This window comes from Desmodus rotundus, chromosome 12 (assembly GCF_022682495.2).
Source record: "Desmodus rotundus isolate HL8 chromosome 12, HLdesRot8A.1, whole genome shotgun sequence".
NCBI lineage: Eukaryota > Metazoa > Chordata > Mammalia > Chiroptera > Phyllostomidae > Desmodus > Desmodus rotundus.
The window spans coordinates 45089534-45110764 of record NC_071398.1 but is presented as its reverse complement, the minus strand read 5'-3'; the positions used below and the strand labels follow the sequence as shown (position 1 = coordinate 45110764).

General features: G+C 47.0%; 1 protein-coding gene across 1 annotated transcript; it reads right to left on the bottom strand.

The window, feature by feature from the left end:
• Positions 1–8003: 8003 nt before the first annotated feature.
• On the bottom strand, positions 8004–12845 carry BSPH1 (binder of sperm protein homolog 1). Its single transcript, XM_053915863.1, has 4 exons — positions 12705–12845; positions 10776–10956; positions 8826–8957; positions 8004–8241 (listed from the first exon to the last, which is right to left on the bottom strand). The coding sequence occupies exons 1-4, from the start codon at positions 12843–12845 to the stop codon at positions 8096–8098; spliced, it is 600 nt and encodes a 199-aa protein (XP_053771838.1). The 3' UTR covers positions 8004–8095.
• Between the last annotated feature and the right edge of the window lie 8386 nt (positions 12846–21231).

Genomic DNA, 21231 nt, shown 5'->3' with positions numbered 1-21231 from the left:
GCCCATGCACACAGAGGACCAGGGACACCCAGCCCGCCAGCTTTCTCATCACCTCCATTTACCCACAGGTGGCCAGAGGAGAGGCTGCCTCTGACTTTATGCTCTCTGATCCCTGCCCCTCCCACTCTACCTGCTCCACCACGCACAGACTTACCCCAGAGCGCTTTGTCCGATGCGGTGCCCCGACTCTCCGGTGCACACAGAAACTAGGGACAACCCTCTGAGAAGCATGCTGAGAGCGAGGCCCCTGGACCAGTTCCACCCCTCTCACCTGCAAACTCGCTAGAAATGCAAATACTGAGGCCCGGCTCCAGAGCTGCTGGAACTCTGGGGCAGAGACTGGGCCAGGCCTGGGGTTGTAAGGGGCCCTCCAGCTGAGCCCGATGTTCGCCGAAGTTTGAGAACCACCGCTCCGGCTTAGTACTTTCATGTCCACTTCATCTCATTGACTCCCTTCATTATTTTTTATTTTTAAAATTTGTTTTAAAGATTTCATTTATTAATTTTTAGAGTGGAGGGGAATGGAGGGAGAAAGAGAGGGAGAGAAAATTCATGCTCAGTCCATGAAGCCACACCAGCCAGGGCTTGATTAGTCTTTAAAAACAAGAGTCCGCCCTGGCCAGGTGGCTCCGTTGGCTGGAGCATCGTCCCGTACACCAAAAGGTTGCGGGTTCCATTCCCGGTCGGGGCACGTACGGAGGTTGTGGGTTTGCTGCCTGGTTGGGGTGCAAAAGGGAGGCAACCGATCGATGCTTCTTTCTCTATTCCTTCCTCTTTCTCTAAAAATCAATAAACATATCCTTGAGGGAAGACTAAAAAAGTAAAAAGGAAAAGGAAGTCCAGTGAGAAAGGCAAAGCCAGTGTTAGCTTCCTGGACACGTAAGGCCCAGAAAGGCCAAGCTCCGTGGCTGCGGTCAGCCGGTGCGTGGAACGCACAGAGGGGCCTGGGGAGAACAGAAGAGGTGAGAGCGCCTTATAGGAGAGAGAAGAGGTAGGGAGAGTGAGAACCAACAAACAGGCGGGGAACCTAGTGGGCCCCAGAGCAATCCCGTGGGTCGGCGTCAGTGCTGCCCCTGCGAGAGCTGGGAGAAGTCCCCTATAGCTTCAAGACGTGGAATCGTGTCCCCCGTGTGCTATCTGGGGAAACTGAGGCTCAGAGAGGCCACAGCATCCGTCCAGGTTACGTGGCTTGAATGAAAGTGTGGCAGCGCAGACTCAGTCAGGGGGTCCGATGCCAGGACTCCTGGTTCTCCTCACCGCATGGTCACGGAGGCCTCACAGGCAAAGACCCAGCAGAGGAAGCCGGTCTTCTCAGGGTCACAGGCTCAACTCTCACTCCTACTGGTCCCCAAGACAGAACTGCCCCGGTTTCTGACACTTGCCAGCTCAGTGACTGGGGAAAGTTGCTTCTGATTTCTAAGCCTGCAGGCAAATCTCTAAAATGTCTGGGCTACAAGCATGGGTTTGAGCGCTCAGAAAATATTTTTTCTTTCTTTCTTTCTTTTTTTTTTTTTGAGTTAATTCCAGTTAATTATTTCCCGTCACGCCACAGTATCCAAGTAACAACAATCACTATATCCAGGGTGCATACAAACAAAATCGATGAGGATGTGAGACCGGTTTCCTGTGCCTCTTATTTAGTAAAGTAAAATTTGTGGCTGGTGTTTGAGCTTTTGTTATTTAGTAGGAAAGATAGTGCATCTTTGATTTCTCTCTCTCTTTTGTGGTGAATTTTACACAATGTCCTTAATTCTAATTGTAAGTTCTCCCGAAGACAATGGGAAGTTATATTCCTGAATATTCACGACTTGCGGAGGCGGCGCTGAGCATGTGCTGAGTCGGCGAGGCGTTTTGGAGATTCACCCACCCCGCACCCTGGAGGCATGGCCAGGAGACTTCAAGCAGAACCCAGAACACCCTCCCCCCGGCAGGGTGGCCGGGGACATCAGAGAGAACCCATCAGTCCTTTCTCGTTCAACTGAATAGTCATTAAGTCTCAAGGCACTCAACCCACTGTGATAAAGTTTCCAGAACTGAAGTTGGTATCTAGCCAACAGTATTGGGAGGGCTGGGGGAAAATGGAAGAGAAAAATCTACCGAAGTTATAGACCTACCCAGTGGCAGAGTTGGATGTAGACTCCAGTGCTTTCCATGGAGAACATCAATCACAGGTCACTAGGCAGAAGTGACCGATGATTCCAGCAGAGAGGGGACTAAACAGAGCTCAGTTTTACCTGCTGCAAAAATGAAAAAGATAGACAGCCCTGGGTTAGGACTCAGAATCCCAACTTCTGATGCTGGCTCTGGAACCAGTGGAAAAATACATGAGCGTCGATATCAAATAGACTAACTTCCAAATCCTGGATTTCCTACTTACTCGCTGGGAAGGGTGGCTACATAACTTACCCACTGTCCTTTCAGGGGGGTGATTTAATGTCTAGATGCATAGCACAAGGTCATTACCAGGCATTCAACCTTCACTGGCCCTTGTCTTTTGTAGGAGTTGAGTGTTGCACATAACATACATATGCCTTCCCGAGACCCTTGCACGCATCCGTTAGGGCTGTCAGAACAAAATGCCACGGACTGTGTGGCTTAAGCAACGTGCACTGATTTCTCACAGTTCTGGAGGCTGGAAGTCCACGACCGAGGCGCCGCAAAATTTCTGGCGAAGGCTCTCTTCATGGCTCGTAGTCGGCCACCTTCTTGCAGTGTCCTCACATGAGCTTTCCTCTGTGCACAAGTGAAGAGTTATCTCTGGTGTCTCTTTGGGGGGTCAGGGTGTCAATATATGAATTTGGGGAATATATGAATATGTTGTTGAATATATTGTTGAATATGAATATGAATATATATTGTTCCCCAATATATGAATATATGGGGAACACAGTTCAACCCATAACACCCTGATTCATCTCTGCAAAATGAGATTGTTGATCTCAGCCTTGTCGCGTGTTTAAACCTTGAATCACAGGCATGAGTTGAGAGCCAGCATGAAGAGCCAAGATGTCTCGATTCTTGGGAAAGTTAAACTGCACGTACGTGTAGAAAACGTGCTCAGAGTTTTATCTATAGCTCACAGAGTTGAGGGTTTCAGGAGAGAGCTAGAGACGTGGAAATTCATGGGCACACAAAGAAGTTAACAAAGAGAGAGTGGATGAGCCTTTTGTTAAGGGTTTAAATTTTTTTAACTTAAAATAATGATTTATTTATTTATTACACAGAGGGGAAGGGAGGGAGAGAAAGAGGGGGAGAAACATCGATGGTATATACCCTGACTGGGGTTAGGGTTAAGGGTCCGAACCCCCAACGCAGGCCTGTGCCCTGATTGGGAATCGAACCTGAGGCCTTTTGCTTTGAGGAACAATGCCCGACAAACTGAGCCACACCTGGGTTTAAATTCAATGCCCACCTTTTTTTCGCGGGGAGATTGTGGGCAGCTGGCTTAACCTCTGTCAATCTCGTTTTTCTCATCTAAGCCCGGGGGGCGGGGTGTCAAAATACTCCTTATTTCCCCACCAGACCTGCTCATCCTGTGGCCCTTCTCAGCAGGTGACACCACCATTCACCTGCATGTATGGGTCACATAGGAGTCGCCCTTGGGTCCTCTCTCCCATCCGAAGTCCAGTCCGCCAGCCAATCCTACAGACTCTACCATGGAACTATATCCTGAATCCAGCTGCTTCTGATTTTTGCCAATGCTCTCTCATCCGACCACTATCCTTCCCGGGTACATGACACCTGCCTAACCCACGCCCCCCCTTCATCTTTGCCTCCCCTCCATCCTCTCCACGCGGTAGTTAGAGCGAGATAGCGTGGCTGCTCTGGTGAGGATCCTTGATAGCCTTCCCGACACCTGGGCCAAAGCCCCTCCTTGACCTGACCTCTGACATCCCACATTCACGCCCCCTGTCTAAACCCATAGCTATGAACGTGGGTGTTTTATTTGCTTATTATCTTCCTCCCTGGGTCCATGGCAGACTCTGGCGGCGAGCACTCTCTCCCGTTCAATTCTTATCTCTGCTAACAGAAAACAGTTGCCTGTCCACTAGGAACAGTTAGTAGCCATTGTTGAGTGAGTAGGCAGAGCCTCCCTTGTGGGTGTGGTGTGAGGTTTGTGAGACATGTGGGGAAGCCAAACGTGCCACGAGATAAACAATCTTTTTAATTAATTAATTAATTAATTTTAAAATATTTTAGTTATTTATGTTTAGAGAGAGGGAAGAGAGGGAGAGAAATATCCACGTGTGGTTGCCTCTGGAGCGCCCCCTCCTGGAGACCAGCCCAGGAAGGCTGTGAATGCAGCCCAACACAAAATCATAAATTTACTTAAAGCCTTTTTTTTTTTTTTTTTGGCTCATCAGTTTTCATTAGTGTTTATGTATTTAATGTGTGGCCCAAAACAGCTCTTCTTCTTCCAGTGTGGCCCAGAGACGCCAAAGGTTGGACACCCCTGTTTAGCCATAAAGCAAGTCTCAATACATTCAAAAAGATTCAATTCATACAAAGCACATTCTCTGATGTCAAAGGAATTAAATTAGAAATCAAAACCAGAAAGGGATGGAGCTCTCGAGCCATGAAAAGATGTGGGGAAATGTTGAATACATATTGCAAGGTGAAAGAAACCCTGTGTGAAATGCTACCTAAGTCACCCCCGCCCCCCCAGATCTGTGGGTTCCACATACGCTGATTCAGCCAACTGCAGATCAAAAATACTCAAAAAATAAAAACAAAATAAAACGTTACATTGTCGCTGACGTGTAGTGTGCAGTTAGGCCTATGATGGGTGATGGCTGCATCTATGCCCAACATGTAGAGAATTTTCCCCTTGTCATTACTCCCTAAACTACACGGGCTAACAACCCTTTACGTAGCATTTCCACTGCGCTAGGCGTTACAAGTAATCTAGAGGTGATTTAAAGAACGCGGGAGGATTGCTTGGGTTATAGGCCGATACCACAGCATTTTATGTAAGAGACGAGCGTCTCCAGATTTTGGTGAGGGATCCTGGGGCCAGTCCCCAGTGGGTACCCAGGGATGACTGTACTGTATGATTTAAACCCTGTAACGTCCTGGAAAAGGCAAAGCTATGGCGACAATCTCCGCCAGGAGAGAAATCTCGCTCTGAGAAAATACTGAGAAGGAGTCCTGGTAGGTCAGAGAAGGGGGGCGGGATGGTTGCGGGCACTTAGAGGTGCGTGTGTGTGAGGTGGTTCACTTAGAAAGCACCACTTCTGTAGGAGAAAGGGGTAAACGGAAGAGAAAGATCTCCTTTGGAGGTTGGCTGGGAAGAGAAAAAGGAGGGAGACACGTTAGGACATTCCACAATAGGATAAAACAAACCTTCCCGTCCCAATGCACCCTTCCTCCCAACACAAAGCAAAGCTATCCTTGAAATTAACTGCCCTTCCCCACCTGGACGGCAGAGGGTGCGCGTGAGTTATGAATCTTACAAACTGCACACCGTCCACCCTGACAGAAATTCAAACAAGCGCAGAGCAACAAAACTTTTGAGCTCCTCAGTGTGTACGTTCAGCTTTCATCCTGTGAGTAATTTGGTGTGGGAGGGAGGGCGGGGGGTGGCTGGTGCTTTTTGTTGGTGACTTTGCTGTTCAAGATGCCCCCACGGCACAAGAAGATGCCCCCACGGCACAAGAAGATGCCCCCAGGGCACAAGAAGGCTGTGCTGTGTCCGGCGGAGAAAATCTCCGCGTTAGAGAAGTTCCGTTCAGGCACCAATTACATGATGTGTTGACTGTGAGTTCCGTGTTAATGAATCAACAATATATGTATTTTTTTTCTTTTTATTGATTCCAGAAAGAAGGGAAGAGAGAAAGAGAGAGAGAAACATCCACGTGAGAGGGAAACATTGATTGGTGGCCTCCTGCACCTGCCCGGACTGGGGGCTCTGACCGGGAATCCGACCTGTGACCTTTCGGTTTTCAGGACGACGCCCAATCAACTGAGCCACTCTGGACAGGGCAAGAATATATGTTACACAGGTATCAGAAACACACGTACAAAGTTGATGCAAATGTTAAAACGCTGCTGGCAGGAGCCTAGCCCTGTATTGCCCCTACGAGCAATAGTTCAGTATTCACTAACTCAGTGCTCGCAGCAACTTTATAGAACGTAACTACCCCAAGTAATAAGAATTGCACATATTATTTTATCTGCACATGGAGCCACGAGACGTCTATCATCCCTAATCTTATTTTACACTGGAGGAAACTGAGGCTTAGAGAGCTCGGGGAAATCACCTGTCATAAGTGAATTCAAAACATATCCCTCCAGCCCTGGCTGGGTGGCTCAGTTGGTTGGCATGTCATCTCGTGCACCAAAAGGTTGAGGGTTCGATTCCTAGTCAGGGCACATACTGGTACCCAGTGAGAGCCCACAGCAGGTCAGTATTTGTGCAAGGCCACGGGAAAGAACGAGACTGTTATTCTGGTGAACGGCAAGAAACTCTGTGCCCTTAAGCAATAACTCCCCATGCTCCCCTCCTCCCAGCCCCTGGTAACCTCTCATCCACCGCCCGTCTCTAAGAATTTCCCTATGGAAATGGAGTTATACAATGTGTGGTCTTTTGCGTCTGGCTTATTTCACTTAGTGTAATGATTTCAAGGTTCATCTATGTGGTAGAATGTATCAAGTTCATTGCTTTTTTTAATTGATTTTTTTTTTTTTAAGAGAGAGAGAGAGACTGGTTTCGTCCTGTATGTGCTCCCCCTGGGGATCAAACCCACAACCTAGGTATGTGCCCTGACGGGAAGCAAACCTGCCGCCTTTTGCTGTACGGGACTATGAATGCTCCACCCAACGGAGCGCCGGACCAGGGCTCCACTTCATTGCTTTTTTAAGGCGGAATAATACTGCACTGCATGGCTCTACCGCATTCCATTCACCCCCTCATCTGCTGATGGATATTTGGGTTCCCTCCTCCTTTGTCTATTGTGGATAGGGCTGAGAAGGAAACTGATGTAGAAATATTTGTTCGAGTCCCCGCTTTCCATTCGTTTGAACATGTGCCTAAAAGTAGAATGTCTGGGTCATGTGGTAATGCTGTTTAGCTTTTGACTTTTACCACCATTTTACATCATAAAAGTCTTTTTTAAAAAAGATTTTATTTATTTTTTTAGAGAGAGGGAAAGGGAGGGAGAAAAAGAGGGAGAGAAACATCAATGTGTGGTTGCCTCTTGCACACCCCCTACTGGGGACCTGGCCTGCAACCCAGGCATGTGCCCTGACTGGGAATCGAACCGGTGACCCTACGGTTTGCAGGCCAGTGCTCAATCCACTGAGCCACATCAGCCAGGGCTATATCATAAGACTCTTAAAGCTATGGACTCTTTAAAAGTTAGTTAATTCCCACCCCCTGCCCCCAAATTAGCTAATCCACCTGACTCATAATTTCTGAAAATGGCGACAATGTTTACCTCATGGGGTTGCTAGAAAGATTAATAATAACAGCCTCGACTGGTGTGGCTCAGTTGGCTGGACATCGTTCCGCAAAGAGAGAGGTTGCTGGTTTGATTCCCGGTCAGGGCACATGCCCGAGTTGCAGGTTCGGGCCCCGGTCAGGGTGTGGCCAATCAATGTTTCTCTCTCACATTGATGTTTCTCTCCCTCTCTTTCTCCCTCCTTTCCCCTCTCTCTAAAAATAAATAAATAAAAGCTTTAAAAAAACAAGTCTTCATCAGGGTAACGCATTTTAGAACAGACTTTATTTTCTGTGGTTTTAGGTTCACAACAACATCCAGCAGGAGACACAGCTCCCACATCCTCGCTGACCCCACATGTAAGCACAGTCTCCCCGTGATCGATATCTCCCCACCAGACCGGGACATTTGTTAAAGTCAATGGCGTTGGCACCTCCTGATCACCCCCAGTCCGTACACTATTTTTTTAAGGGCCAAATTTTACACAGTTAGGAAGTAAGAGTGCCGAGGCTAGAAACGCTATAACCATAATCAAAACCCAAGTTATTTACAGCCAGACCACCTTCAAACCCTCCCTCCTGCTTTCCCAATAAAAACTGAGGATTCTTTGCCACAAGAACGATGCAACCCCTTTAGCCCCGCCCCCCTGAATCTCATCATGGATCACAATATTTCCAAACTTTTTCCTTGTTATAATTCTGGGTCAGCGAACACCACTTTCTCCCAAATGCCTCCGAATCTTCGGTACACTCCCAGTAGATCATGCGTCTGTACCAGAAGGGAAACACGCATTTTGCCAAGTCTACACAGAAGAAAGAAGCAGTCAGAAGAAGGCTTTCCTTTTTGTGCTTCTTCGGCATCTCTCACACACACCTGTTTCTCAGTCTGCTGTATTCCACTAAAAGCATACGGCAACAGTACTGGCGGGGGATTGAGGTTCTGCTGAAAGATTTCTTTTCTTTAATATTTTTTTGAAATCTGTTTTTTTAAAAAAGATTTTATTTATTTATTTTTAGACAGAGGGGAAGGGAGGGAGAAAGAGAGGGAGAGAAACGTCAACATGTGGTTGCCTCTCACATGCCCCCTACTGGGGACCTGGCCTGCAACCCAGCCATGTGCCCTGACTGGGAATCGAACAGGCGAGCCTTTGGTTTGCAGGCCAGCGCTCAGTCTGCTGAGCCACACCAGCCAGAGCTAAAAGATTTCTTTCAAGGTCATGTGGTGGAAGCACTCACAATACATCTTTGGTGCGATGGGATGTTCACGCCTGCCCTGACCTATTTTTGAAGTTTCATGGACTGGGCACTCCATTTGCTGGGCCCCCGGAAGAGCCTCAGCGAGCCCCCAGGACGACCACCTGGAGGGCTTCAGAGGGCGGACACTCACCATCTTCAGAACAGTACTTCCAACGTCCTTTAAAAGTGTGAGTTAAGGAGCACCACTTGTGTTTGGCCTTGAAGTTGATGCAGTCGTAGAACACGCCCTTGTTATAGTGGAAGGGAAAGACGCACTTGCCATCTAGGGAAAAACAAAATCTCCTCCAGCTCTGGGACTGCTGGGCGGGACGGAACAAAGCTGCCTCTGTCCCGAGGGCGGTTGCTCGCTGCCGCCAGAGCCACTGCCTGGGTTCTACCGAGCGCTATGGGGGGTGGAGGGGGGTGTTGCGCGGGAGCAGAGCTGGGGGCCTCCGTCCAGAAAGGCTTTGGGGGCAGACTCCCAGCCTTGTCCCATTCTCCCCCGGCGTGCACGACCTTAGCATTTTGCTTAGTTAGTATCTGGCCCCCGTTCCAGAAATCTACCCTCAGCTTAGACACATAAATGTGGGCATTTATCTATTAAACCATTTCCCCCTGTATTTCTTCTCTTCACTCTCTTCCACCGTCATACCCACCCACCCACACGCCACACACGCGTGCACACAGAGAGACATGCCTGCCACACACGTGCACACAGACACACTGAATGTATATGGCCTGGTTTGCAGCATCCCACACGTTTTTCCAGATAGATGGGCATCTCTGTCTCCCATCTATTTCTGTAATAGATGACATGTATCTCCATCCCTGCAACATATATTGCATGTGTAATCACACATAATATACACGCATACAGATTTTTGTTCTCTCCCCAAATAAATCCTCCTTTACATCCATAACTTCAGTTTCTAACGTAATATATCATAGAGATCCTTTTCCACGCATGCGTCTAACTTCTGTAGCTCTATCTCCTTTCTGATGCTGGGTCCCCTTCTGTGATCTGGGTCTTGCCACAGTTTACTCAATACTTGTCACATTCAGACTTTTTCGATCTGTAAACGTGGCCGAAACGAGCACAGTGTACGTAAGTCCTTCTGCACGGAAGCATTTGGTTCTATAGGCTGGAAGCCCCAGAGCCAAGGTTATGGGGTTAAAGCGCAGGTGAATTTGCAGCACCGGCGGCATTGCTCTCTCTAGGGATCTAGCCGTTCCTCTTGCCCACGAATGGGCTCTTTTACCGGAGTCTTCACCAGCATGAAACATTTACACACTTTTTAAATATTACTTTGATAACAGATGATTCTTGTTTTGCTTGAAAAGCTCTCCTGGTCCTAGGACACACCGGCATTTCCTATATTTTCTTCTTAAATTCAATGATTTTGTTTCCTTCACATTGAAAATTTAATTAGAGAGCAACTCAGTTTTCCATACGATGCAAGAGGGGAATGCAACTTAATGTTCTTTCGAGTAGCTATTAGGTAAAGATAAATTGGTGCAAATTAAGTAAAGATAAAGTAACTCTTCATTTACATGTCCATACATTTAAAACCGTGATTAGATTCCAGTACCTTATCCTGAGGTCCATCCTACGTTTTCTGTCAAGTCTATTGAAATTATTGGCAAGAAAGAAATGAAAGGTGGTGAAACGAACAGGGTCAGCAGCCAACGACCCGTCAGAAAATATCACTTATTATTCTTTGAATCTTGCTGGGCTGGGACCATGCTATTTAATACACTATATTTCTGGTTGGTTTAAATAGTGCTTCTCCACCTCAGCACTATTTTTCCAGAATTTCCCTGATTACTATTGGACATATTTTCTATGAACTTCCACATTAAGTATTCTCTAACAGGTTGGCAGAAATTAAAGTGTAGAAACAGCAACAGTGAGATGCAAGAAGACTTCTACTTGTCAGTTCTCTTTATCTGTTGACACGGTATGTCTAGTACATTTTGTGAAAGGAGAAAAAAGATATATACTTTTTTTACTAAAAAAAGAAAACGCACCGACCGATTTCCTCATTTTCACAACATGAAAAGAAAGCGCATTTTAGCAGTAAAAGTTTTATGATCAACTTACTTTTGTCTTCTGGAAAGAAAACCGTAATTTCTGAAAAAGAAAATTGGAAGCTGACATTGATTTTACTATTCTTATGTCCTCCATCCAAGAAGACGGCACGATCTTCTTTCAGAACCTGCTGTAAGTTCTTCAACTCGACTTTATCGGTTACTTCACGGAAGTCCTGCACGTTTCTCGCTGACTGAACCCCCAAATGGTTTTTGTCGCGGGTGTGAAGTGGAACGCTTCCCTTTTCGTCAACGTGTGGTAGGTTCTTACCAGCAGAGAGAAGAACTAGTGGCTGTGTATATTTGTCTTAGATCCAGCCACACAGTCAGATTCTTTCATTCAAACTAGTTACTGCCCTGGCCGGGTGGCTCAGTGGGCTGGAGGGTCGTCCACACACCGAAAGGTTGCAGGTTGGATTTCTTGGTCCGGACACTTACCTGGGTTTTGGGTTCAATTTCCGGTTGGGGTGCATATGGGAGGCAACCAATCAATGTTTCTCTCTCTGTCTCTCAAATCAATAAACATCTCCTCGGGTGAGGATTAAAAAAATTAGTAATCTTTCTTAGTGTTCCTAGGAATTTTTAAGTTTATAATCATAAAATAATTTGTCTGTTACTTTCTGCAGGCTTAGGGATTATTTCCTTTTGCAATATCACATGTGTCAGAATAGCTCCTCCCCCAGTAATGTTAACCTGTACTAGTCAAAATAGATACCTCTGACCTCTGTACTTTCCTGGTTTTAGAGGTTAAGAATGTTCACTTCAGCATGGTCCATAAAGTAAAATAATTAAGATCAGTCCAAAAATATCTATGACCCAGGGAATTTTGAAATAAACTATAGCTTTATAATATCACATAGGCATTCATAACGATGAGATATGAATGAACATGGAAATTTCTGCATTTCATCTGTAGGCGACAAAAGACATTTTCTGTTTCATTATGTTCTATGAGGACTATTTTTTGCAAAGAGGAAATCCCATTGTAAAGTTGTGTACAATGAAATAGTTGCTCACTCGAAAATAGTTACAGTAACATTTACAGGGACATTATACTTGCTCTCTTCTTCTTTTTCTTTGACTATTTTAACATAGGATGTACTTTTTCTTATATACAAGGACATAAAAATAGCAGTTTTTCATGAAAAATATGATTTCTTACCAGGAAAGGAAGGATAGTATTCAACACCTTCACATTTTAGTCTAAAATTTAAAAAGAAATTATAATAAAAGAGTTTTGATCGACTCACCTTCATTTGACATACCATCACCTGAAAGACATAATTTTAAACAAATATTTATTTCACTAGTTTTAGCCTTGGAAATAAAATTGAAAACTTTACCAAATTATATTCTAGAAACAATAATAATATTTTAAAGGTGGTGCATCCAGATTTCATTACTGCTTCTTTTTAATAGTATGATTGGGGGTGATTTCTAATTTTTCCTTTTGCCTCACCTGTATTTTCCAAATATTGTCATTGAACAAAAACAATGAAAATCATTTTAAAAACAAAAATAATTCAGCAGGTCAAAGTGAGTGATTTACTTTTTTCCACACTTTCCTGCAAAATTAATCACACTATAATAGGGAAGACTTTTTGTTTTTATCATTTCACCATTCTTTTGTTTCATTTTATTTTATTTCTTTTCAGTCTTATGTGAAAGGTACAAGTTGAAGAAAAGTTTATTGATGTGTCCTTGACCTTTACAATAAGATCGAATTAATTTCGCACCTGTTAAAGAAAGCCTTTGCCATTCAAGGCTCCACGGGTTTGCTGTGGGGGCTCCAGGAAACGGTATCTCGGCCCTGCGCATAGAAAGCACTCAGCGTGTGGTCACGATCTTATTGCAAAGACAAAGATTTCTCTTCTTAAAGTGGCTCAGTTGGTAGGAGCGTCTTTTTCTCTCTTAGAGCACGTGAAACTGGGGTGACTCTTACCCTCCACAGCATCTCAGACTTGATGACAGAGGCAGCAGATGTGCCCAACCCCAGGCCAAGCTCCTCACCTCCGAAGTGTTGACCGGCTACGCAGAGAAGCCCGCAGAAGCAAAGCAGCAGGAGCCCGGAGCGCAGCCCCATGCTCCGCCTTCCAGCGACAGGGATGCCAGATCTTCCTCAGGGCTTTATAGCCACGGCCACGCCTCCTCCTGGTCCCCTCCTCCCTCCTCCTTCCACTTCTCCCCTTCCTCCTGCTCCTCCCCCCTTTCTCCATTGTCCCGGGGCTCCTTCTCCTCTACCTACTTTTGAAGGTTTGGTGTTTTGTTTTGTTTTTTAGAGATTTTATTTACTTAATTTATTTACTTATTTTAGAGAGATGGGAAGGGAGGGAGAAAAAGAGGGAGAGAAACTTCCATGTGCAAGAGGCAAGTTGCCTCTCTCACGCCCCCAACAGGGGACCTGGGCCCGAAACCCAGGCATGTGCCCTGACTGGGAATCAAACCAGTGACCTTTCGGTTTGGGCCCTCAATCCACAGAGCCACCCCAGCCACGGCAGCCTCTACCTACTTCTAATGTTCTTTCTTCCCTTCTCCTTCCTCCTCCTCCTGCTCTCTCTCCTATTCTACCTCCATCTTCTTCTCCCTGCCCCTCCTCCTTCCCTCTTTCTCCTCTTTATTCTTCGTTTTCACCTTTCCTCCCTCCCCCTCTCTGCCACAAAGCTAGACACCTACTTCGTGTAGGAAGAAACACAGGAAAAAAAAAAAAACACCCTTAAGGTAACTGGCATGTAACATAGATGAAGATAAGAACAGTCCCAATGAGGAATTTCAGGTTGTTGCCAAGACAATGACCTTCAAGGGTCACAACGGCAGTCCTAGGTCTGTCTGTGTCTTAGACCTCCTCAGTGTCTGAACGCCGAGGCCGAAGTCCCCTGGAGAGGCTCCGGAGGAGGACCCAGCCTGACCCGGACCCGAGCGTGCAGACCTGGCCGCCCTCGGAGATTCTCCTCCCCAGCTGCAGGCGGGCTTGCGGTTCTCAGCGCTGAGTGAGGCAAGATTTCTGCTCACTGGCGTTTCCCACCTCAGCAGAGGAAGATAAATCGTGAAGTCTGAAACGCACTCTCCTGTGCTCCTAAGATTTTTAAATGTTGAAAGCATGTCTGTCATTTTGTCTCTGTCATTTTTAAACGTCAGGCAAGAATTTCCTTTGGAAAAATGGCAAAGCGACTGATGTTACGACCACGCACACGTCAACAGCTGTCAAATCGGATGCTCTCCCCTGCAGGACTTCGGCCCTGGCCCAGCAGATTTTTCCTTTTGGCTAACCTACCTCTGGGAAACCTAAGACATTGGAGGAGTCGGTGCCTTCGCTGACTTCAAACATTTCTGTGGGCGTGTGCTGCTCCCTACAACTACGTGGGCAACTTTGTCCCTAAATCTTGCAACTACAGATGTGTCCAAACACAGGGCAACCAGCATTTGGGACTTCCTGGCAGCATCTCGGCGTCCATTCTTGCAACCCAGGCGAACTTCTGTGACCAGCAAGGGCTGTCTGCCCTACCCGCGCGGAAGCCAATTCTATGGCGCCGGCCTTTGGGAGAAGGCAAGTCTTTTATTGCAAAGTCCACCAGTCAGGAGACAGGAGGCAAGATGCCATCCAGCAAGTCTCCTCCTGGGCTCGTGTTGGGGTGCGTTGAAAGAGAGGAAAAGGGAGTCTGCTCGTTCTATAGAGTTCCATTATTGTAACAGAATGAGAGTTTACTGCGCAGGCGCCAGGGGATCAGGGCTTTTCTTGCAAAGGCGGGTTTGGGGGCGGGGTGTTAGTATGTGGTCCCCTGTGCTGTGTGTGGGTTTTGACTGGTGCCATAGGATAGACAATGCTAGGGTGAATGCTTTCTTTCTTTTTTAAATGATAAACGTCCATTCCTTTATTACAGTGAGTAGTGTTCTTTTGTTCTATTTTACTTGTCAGTTATAGTGGACATTCCATTTTACATCAGTTTCAGGTGTACAGTACGGTGGTCAGACATTTATATGATTTGCAAAGCGTTCTCCCCACAAATCTGGCACCCACCTAGCACTCCACATAGTTACTACACTACTGTTCACCGGATTCCCCGTGCTGTACTTCACATCCCCGTGACGATGTTGTAACTGCTAGTTTGTACTTCCTAATCCCTTCACCTTTTCCACCCAGCCCCCCGCCCCTCTCCCATCTGCCAACCATCAGCCTGCTTGCTGTATTTATATTTCCGATTGTTATTTTATGTAGCTCATTAGTTCCACACTTAAATGAAATCACACGGTGTTTGTCTTTCTCTGTCTGACTTATTTCCCTTAGCATAATACCCTCTAGGCATTCATTCACGCTGTCGCAAACGGTAACATTTCATTCTTTTTAACAGCCTAGTAATATTCCCTTACACATATGTACCACCTCTTCTTTATCCGGCCGTCTGTGGATGGGCATTTAAGTTGCTCCCTTAACTTGGCGATTGTAAATAATACTGCAGTGAACACAAGGGTGCAGAGCGTCTTTCAAATGAGTGTTCAGGGCGCGTTTTGACTGTCTGGCTGCACGATCTGTGGCCTTGTTCTGCCATCAGCGAGGATCTGGCAGAAATCCTTCCATCCTCAGAGTTTAGTGCTTCTGCAGCCTTTCCGTGCACAGACTACGCTGTGCCAGCCAGCCTTCCCCCGGTGACCCAGGCAGCCAGGGCACGCCCCGGTCAAGCATCTTCACTGTTCACAAAGCCTTCCACCGTCAGAGCTGCTTCCCCTTCTTGTCTGAATATCTTTCACCCAAACAGGATAAGGCAGGTCTGGGATACATTCCACAACAGAACCGTTGGTCCTTGGCTCACGATCTTTTTGCTATTCTGGTCGATTCTTTATGAGCACAAAACCAGGGCCTGTTCCACTTGCAATCCCTAAATCACCATCTTTCTTCCACATCAGTCGCAATTGGAAGGCACGTCACCAATTCCCCGTTCTGCAAATGTGTCCTTAATCGGGTTCACTTTGTTATTAGGCAGAGGAGAGCCAAGAGTCCCTTAGAAAGCAAATGAAGCAGAAGAGAGTTAAATTTCTCATTCGCCCATCTTGCTGTTTATTTTTAACTTCTTTTATTCATGCTGTGCAGAAATGCTATTTCTGCACGTCTGCGTATCGACGAATGGGTTAAGGATGAGCATATCTAATCGGGTCACCAAACTTTTTGTACACACAGGGGAGTGTAATTCAGGAGAAAGGTTTTTGAATCCCATCCGCGCCCCCCTCCCCCCGCCGCCCCGGAACATCGTATCTCGGATTTATTTGCGCACATCTCAAAAACCTTCAGCTACTCAAACCTGTTGGCCATGCGGAGCAATCATTGACAAATTGTCTAGATTCTTAGCTTTCATAGGTTCACAAGAATGCTTTTCTCAAAATATTTTTGGTAAAGTCTGCTGTTTGGAGGTTTGATAAATGAGAAGAAAATGGATTAGCATATCCTATTTTTCTCTGCCATATTTTTCTTTCTTTTTTTCATGCTCTTTGTATTCTTGAGGACATCTAGAAGAAAAGAGGGTCTCGCGTGATTAATGTGAAGAATGGCAAAATTATAGTTATGCCTTTAAATTATGCTCACAATACTGGAAGAATTCTAAAACAAGATTTAAAAAAAAAAAGAGAGAGATCCATGGCCTAAGTGGAATAAATAGGATCCCTAAAGATTCTGTGTAATAGCAGGAATCTGAAATTCCGCATAACTGCACAGGCACGGGTGTAGGTACAGGCAAACTCTTAATCTCCATTATTCTGCCTTGTTTATGATTTAAATCACACCCGTATTTCACCCTAAAGGGATGTAATGTTCTCCTGAAAGTTGACTGGTTAACTTTCACAATTTTCATACAAATTATTGATCCATTTCCTTATCCCATATAGCTGAGACTTCTCCATAACTCACTTTTTCATGCTGCTTTCACAATAGCGTTGACTGCTGCTGCGTTTTGCACAAACTAATTGGACATATCATGTTACTGACATAATTTCTACATATAAACTGTGTAAGATTTACTTGCCAATATATCTAGAATACAGACTCGTATTTAAAGGTGAATATTAACCTAATAAGATGAATTGAAGACATGCCTTGTTAGTATTACTGAGGTTATGCATATAAAAAAATGAAAACAGCTGCCCCCGGCAGGTGTGGCTCAGTGGATTGAGTGCCAGCCTGCGATCCAAAGGGTCACAGGTTCGATTCCCAGTCAGGGCACATGTCTGGGTTGCAGGCCAGGTCCTTGGCAGGGGGTACGTGAGAGGCAACCACACATTGATGCTTCTCTCCGTGTCTCTCTTCCTTCCTCTATGTCTAAAAATAAATAAAATCTTTTTTAAAAAGACGGGAAAAGAGACAGGGGCAGAGAGGGAAAGACGGAGGGAAGACAAAAGACGGTACAAGAAAGGCAGAGAAAGAAGTAAGGCAGGTAGACACATAGAGGCTGAGAAAATGGGGGTGAAGAGGAGGCCACGTGAGAAAATTCAGCCTCAAAGCCTCTGGTTCTGAAACCACCCAAGCCTGTGAAAGGGCAAGTGGCAGGGAAGGGACAGTAAAATGAGACCCCAAAGGCATTGCTGCAAGTGCCACTGCCTCCACCAATTGGCTGTGTGCCTCCTGACGGGTCCCTGGCACCTCTGTGCCTCACTCCTCCTCTGTAAACCAGGGAGTGGTGTTTGGGCTCAGGGGCACAGGTGGGGAAATCTCCGTGCCCACCCTGAACGACACCGACAGCGGGCATAGGGACGTTGAACAAATTTTTTTCAGTATTTCAACATGAGGAAAAATCAGACGATGTGTTTCAGAGAACGAGTCTCGAGTTTCCCACGCTTCCCTTCTCACTAAAAATTTCCCTGGGTCGTGGACGTTCGTCCTGCAGCTGAAACCTGTCTGTTCCTGGTTGCTGGCGAGGAGGGCGCTTTCCTCGCTGCTTGTTCATCAGTATTCTGGCCCCTGACTCCAGCCCCCACAGGGGCCCGTAACGCACACAGGAGGGAATGTCGTGGGCCTCGCCAACGCGCATGAGCGCACCTCGGGCCATCCTCGACCCTGGGGCCCTGCCATCCAGCCTGCGACGATTGTAACCACTCCCCCCAAACCCTCCTTGGGGCAGCGGCCGCCTGGGCCCACAGGCAGGCTGAGGCCCAAACAGTCGGGCGGATCCCCAGATAATCCAGAGATCGTGGGAGCAGAGCCTTAAAGTGGGCCGTGGAGACAGGTAGGGTCAAGCAGGACTCCCTCAAAGGTACAGCTCAACCTAGAGACCTGGGAGGGGGTGGGGAGCAAGGCCTGGGCGCCCCCTCCCCTGCTCCCGCCCCCAGCCGGGAAGGAGGGTGTAAAGCGGCTGCTCCACCAGAGAGAATAGAAGGCAAGCCGTCTGTATCACTCACTGTAAATATTATAGTAGCCACGGTTTTCAAAACGTAAGAAGAAACAGGTGCAATGTGTTTTAATAATGTATTCTGTTTTATCATGATGTCCCAGATATTATCATTTCAACATGTAATCAACACAAAAAATCATGGTATATTTACATTCTTTTTTCAGGCTTTATCTTATTTTTTTAATCCTCATCTGAGGATATGTGTATTGACGTTAGAGAGAGAGGAAGGGAGAGAGAGAAAGAGAGAGAGAAAACGCATCAATGTGAGAGACAAACATCAATCCGTGTGCCCCCTGACCGCGGATCGAACCTGCAACCCTCTGGTGCGCTGGGCGGCGCTCCAACCAACTGAGCCCACCGGCCAGGGCTCCAGTAGGTATTTTACACTCATTTGACACATCTGACAATTAGAATTCACCGCATTTTAGGTGCTGGCTTCATGTTAGTGGCGGGGGGTCAGACTTCGGGCAGCGCGGCTCAGAGGTCTGGGAAGGAAGGGCCAGAGGAGGCAGGAAGGCAGCCTGGGGCGGACGGGTCCCTTTCTCTGCTAAGACCCTTGAGGGAGTGGGAGGCTGCCTGTACCCTAAGTTTGGGGAAAGAGATGGAAGGAAAGAGAACTAGTCTGGGCAAATTGCCTATGGAGTTCTGTTTTGAAATGGAATCTTTTGGGGTGACAAGGGTTAATACAATGGTATAGGTTTCAGGGGCACAATTCTGCTTCTACAACACGTCATCTGTACACTGTACCATGTGTCCCAAGTCAAGTCTCCCTCCATCACCATTCACCCGCCCCCTCCCCCGCCCCTTTCCCTCTACCTCCTCCCATCCTCCTTCCCTCTGGCTGTTAAGTTCCTGGTGGTGGACTAATACTTTTGTGGTTCTGCGAGGCTTTGCACCAGCCCTCTAAGGCAGCGATTTTCAACTTTTTTCATTTCAAGGCACACATAAACTAATCACTAAAATCCGACAGCAAACCAAAAAGTATATTTTCTGCCGGTCTCACAAAAAAATTAGGTTTAATTGTGATTTGTTCACACTGGATGGCGATTTTTGTATTGGCTGTTGTCATTTTTTTTAAGATTATAATTTTTTCAAAGATTATTTATTTATTTATTTTATGGCAGAGGGGAAGGGAGGGAGAAAGAGAGGGAGAGAAACATCCATGTGTGGTTGCCTCTCGCGTACCTCCCACCAGGGAACCTGGCCCACAACCCAGGTATGTGTGTGCCCTGACTGGGAATCGAACCGGCGACCCTGTAGTTCTCAGACTGGCACTCAATCCACTGAGCCACACCAGGCAGGGCAGCTCACAGCTTTTTTCAATATCACTTATCTATTAAATGGATCCTTGTGGACTTAAATTACTTTTTAAAAAGATCTTGAGGTGGGTTTTCTTCTCCCACATTTGATGACTGGGATGCTGCAGCCATGTCTGACCGTGGTTTGGCTCCCCAGCCGCAGCACCCCTCTCTCTGAGCCGCCACCAGCGAGGTGACAGTGGCAGGAGGCCAGCCCCAGCCACCCCACAGCCTGGGACAAAGGCTCCTCCGAGTGTCTGAATGTCCTCAATCCTAAACGGAATGTTCCAGACGTGGGTGTCTGGCTATGGAGCCTCACTTTACAGTTCAATCTTTGTCTTGAACGCCTCCAGTATATTTTCTATTAACACCCGTGACCTGATCCAGGTGGACTCATTAGCGATGCAGAACGTCAGCCCATACCAACTCCTCACGCTTGCACAGAACCCTTTATGGCACAAAGAAGCAAGCCATGCAGACATCCGGGGGTTGGGGGGTGAGATCCCAGGCGGAGAGAAGAGGAGGTGCAAAGGCCCTGGGGTTAGGGCAGCTTGGCTTGTACAAGGAACTGAAAAGGCGGTGTAGCTGGGGCAGATCAAGGGAGGAAAAGAGAGAACGGAGAGGCTGGGAGAGGAAGGCCATGGTGTGGACATGGGTTATATTATCATCAATTTGATGGAGAGTTTTGAATTAGTGAAGGCCACCTCTCCCCACTTTATCCCTCTGTAGTTGCCAGTTGAATTTAGAATGAGAAGGCTGCTCTGTGGGGTCTGGCCCACCCTCCTCTCTCCCCCACCCCCAAGCACCTTTCAAATCTGCCCCATCCTTCTCTTCCTCCAGTTCATACATCATTTCCCCAGAGGCACTTGCCCAACCTCCCAGTCAAAACTGACCTGGACACAGTTATTCTCAATTGCAGCCTCTGTTCGTAGCCTCCGGGACAGTGGTCACAACTAAGAGTCACATATTCGTCCCTGGTTCATTCACTTCCTGCCTGTGTCCTTCACAGGAAGGCAGCCCAGTGAAGGGAGGGAGCAAACCTGGTCCACATGTTGCTCTACACTCAGCATCTAGCCCCGAGTGCATAAAAACACGCTCCAAGAGAGATCCTATAAGCGCTCAGAGGACCGGACAGGGGAGAGGCTGGAGGCCAGGGATCCAGTGAGGGGAACAGAAAGCAGCAGAGGCAGAGATGGGAAGAGCTGGGCTTTGGTCGGTTAGAGGGAGACAGAGAGAAAGGAAGGGATTCACCAAGCAGAGTCAACTGGATTTGGTGACTGATAGGATGCAGGGAGGGGACAAGAAGAGCACAGCTTTGTTTCCAAGGTGATGAGAGAGCGGGAAACACATTGTCTTAGTTGTTTCAGGCTGCTGTAGCAGAATTCCGGTGGACCAGGTGGCTTATAAGCAACAGGGGTTTCTTTCTCGTGGTCCTGGAGGCTGGGAAGTCCTCGAACGTGGCGCTGGCAGCTTCGGTGTCTGGTGGTGTCCCGTGCTCATGGACGGCTGTCCTCTCACTGCACCCTCACATAGCGGATGCGCAAGGGGGCTCCCTGGGGTGTCTTTTCTAAGGGCACGAATCCCATGCAGGAGGGCTCCACCCTCGTGACCTAATCACCTCTCAAAGGCTCCACTTTTTAAAATTTTTAAAAAAATGTATTGATTTGAGAGAGAAACATTGATTTGTTGTTCCACTTATTTATGCATGCATTGGTTGAATCTTTCCGAGCCCTGACCGGGGATTGAACCCACAACCTTGGTGTATCAGGATAAGGCTCTAACCCACTGAGCTACCTGGCCA

Excerpts from the sequence above, each read along its gene's own strand:
- BSPH1 (XM_053915863.1), bottom strand. The coding sequence starts at position 12,845 with ATGGGGCTGCGCTCCGGGCTCCTGCTGCTTTGCTTCTGCGGGCTTCTC. Across the intron at positions 10,957-12,704 it reads AGTCTGAGATGCTGTGGAGG|TCAGCGAGAAACGTGCAGGA; the intron begins GTAAGAGTCACC and ends TTGGGGGTTCAG. Across the intron at positions 8,242-8,825 it reads GAAGTACTGTTCTGAAGATG|ACTTGGCAAAATGCGTGTTT; the intron begins GTGAGTGTCCGC and ends TCTTCTGTGTAG.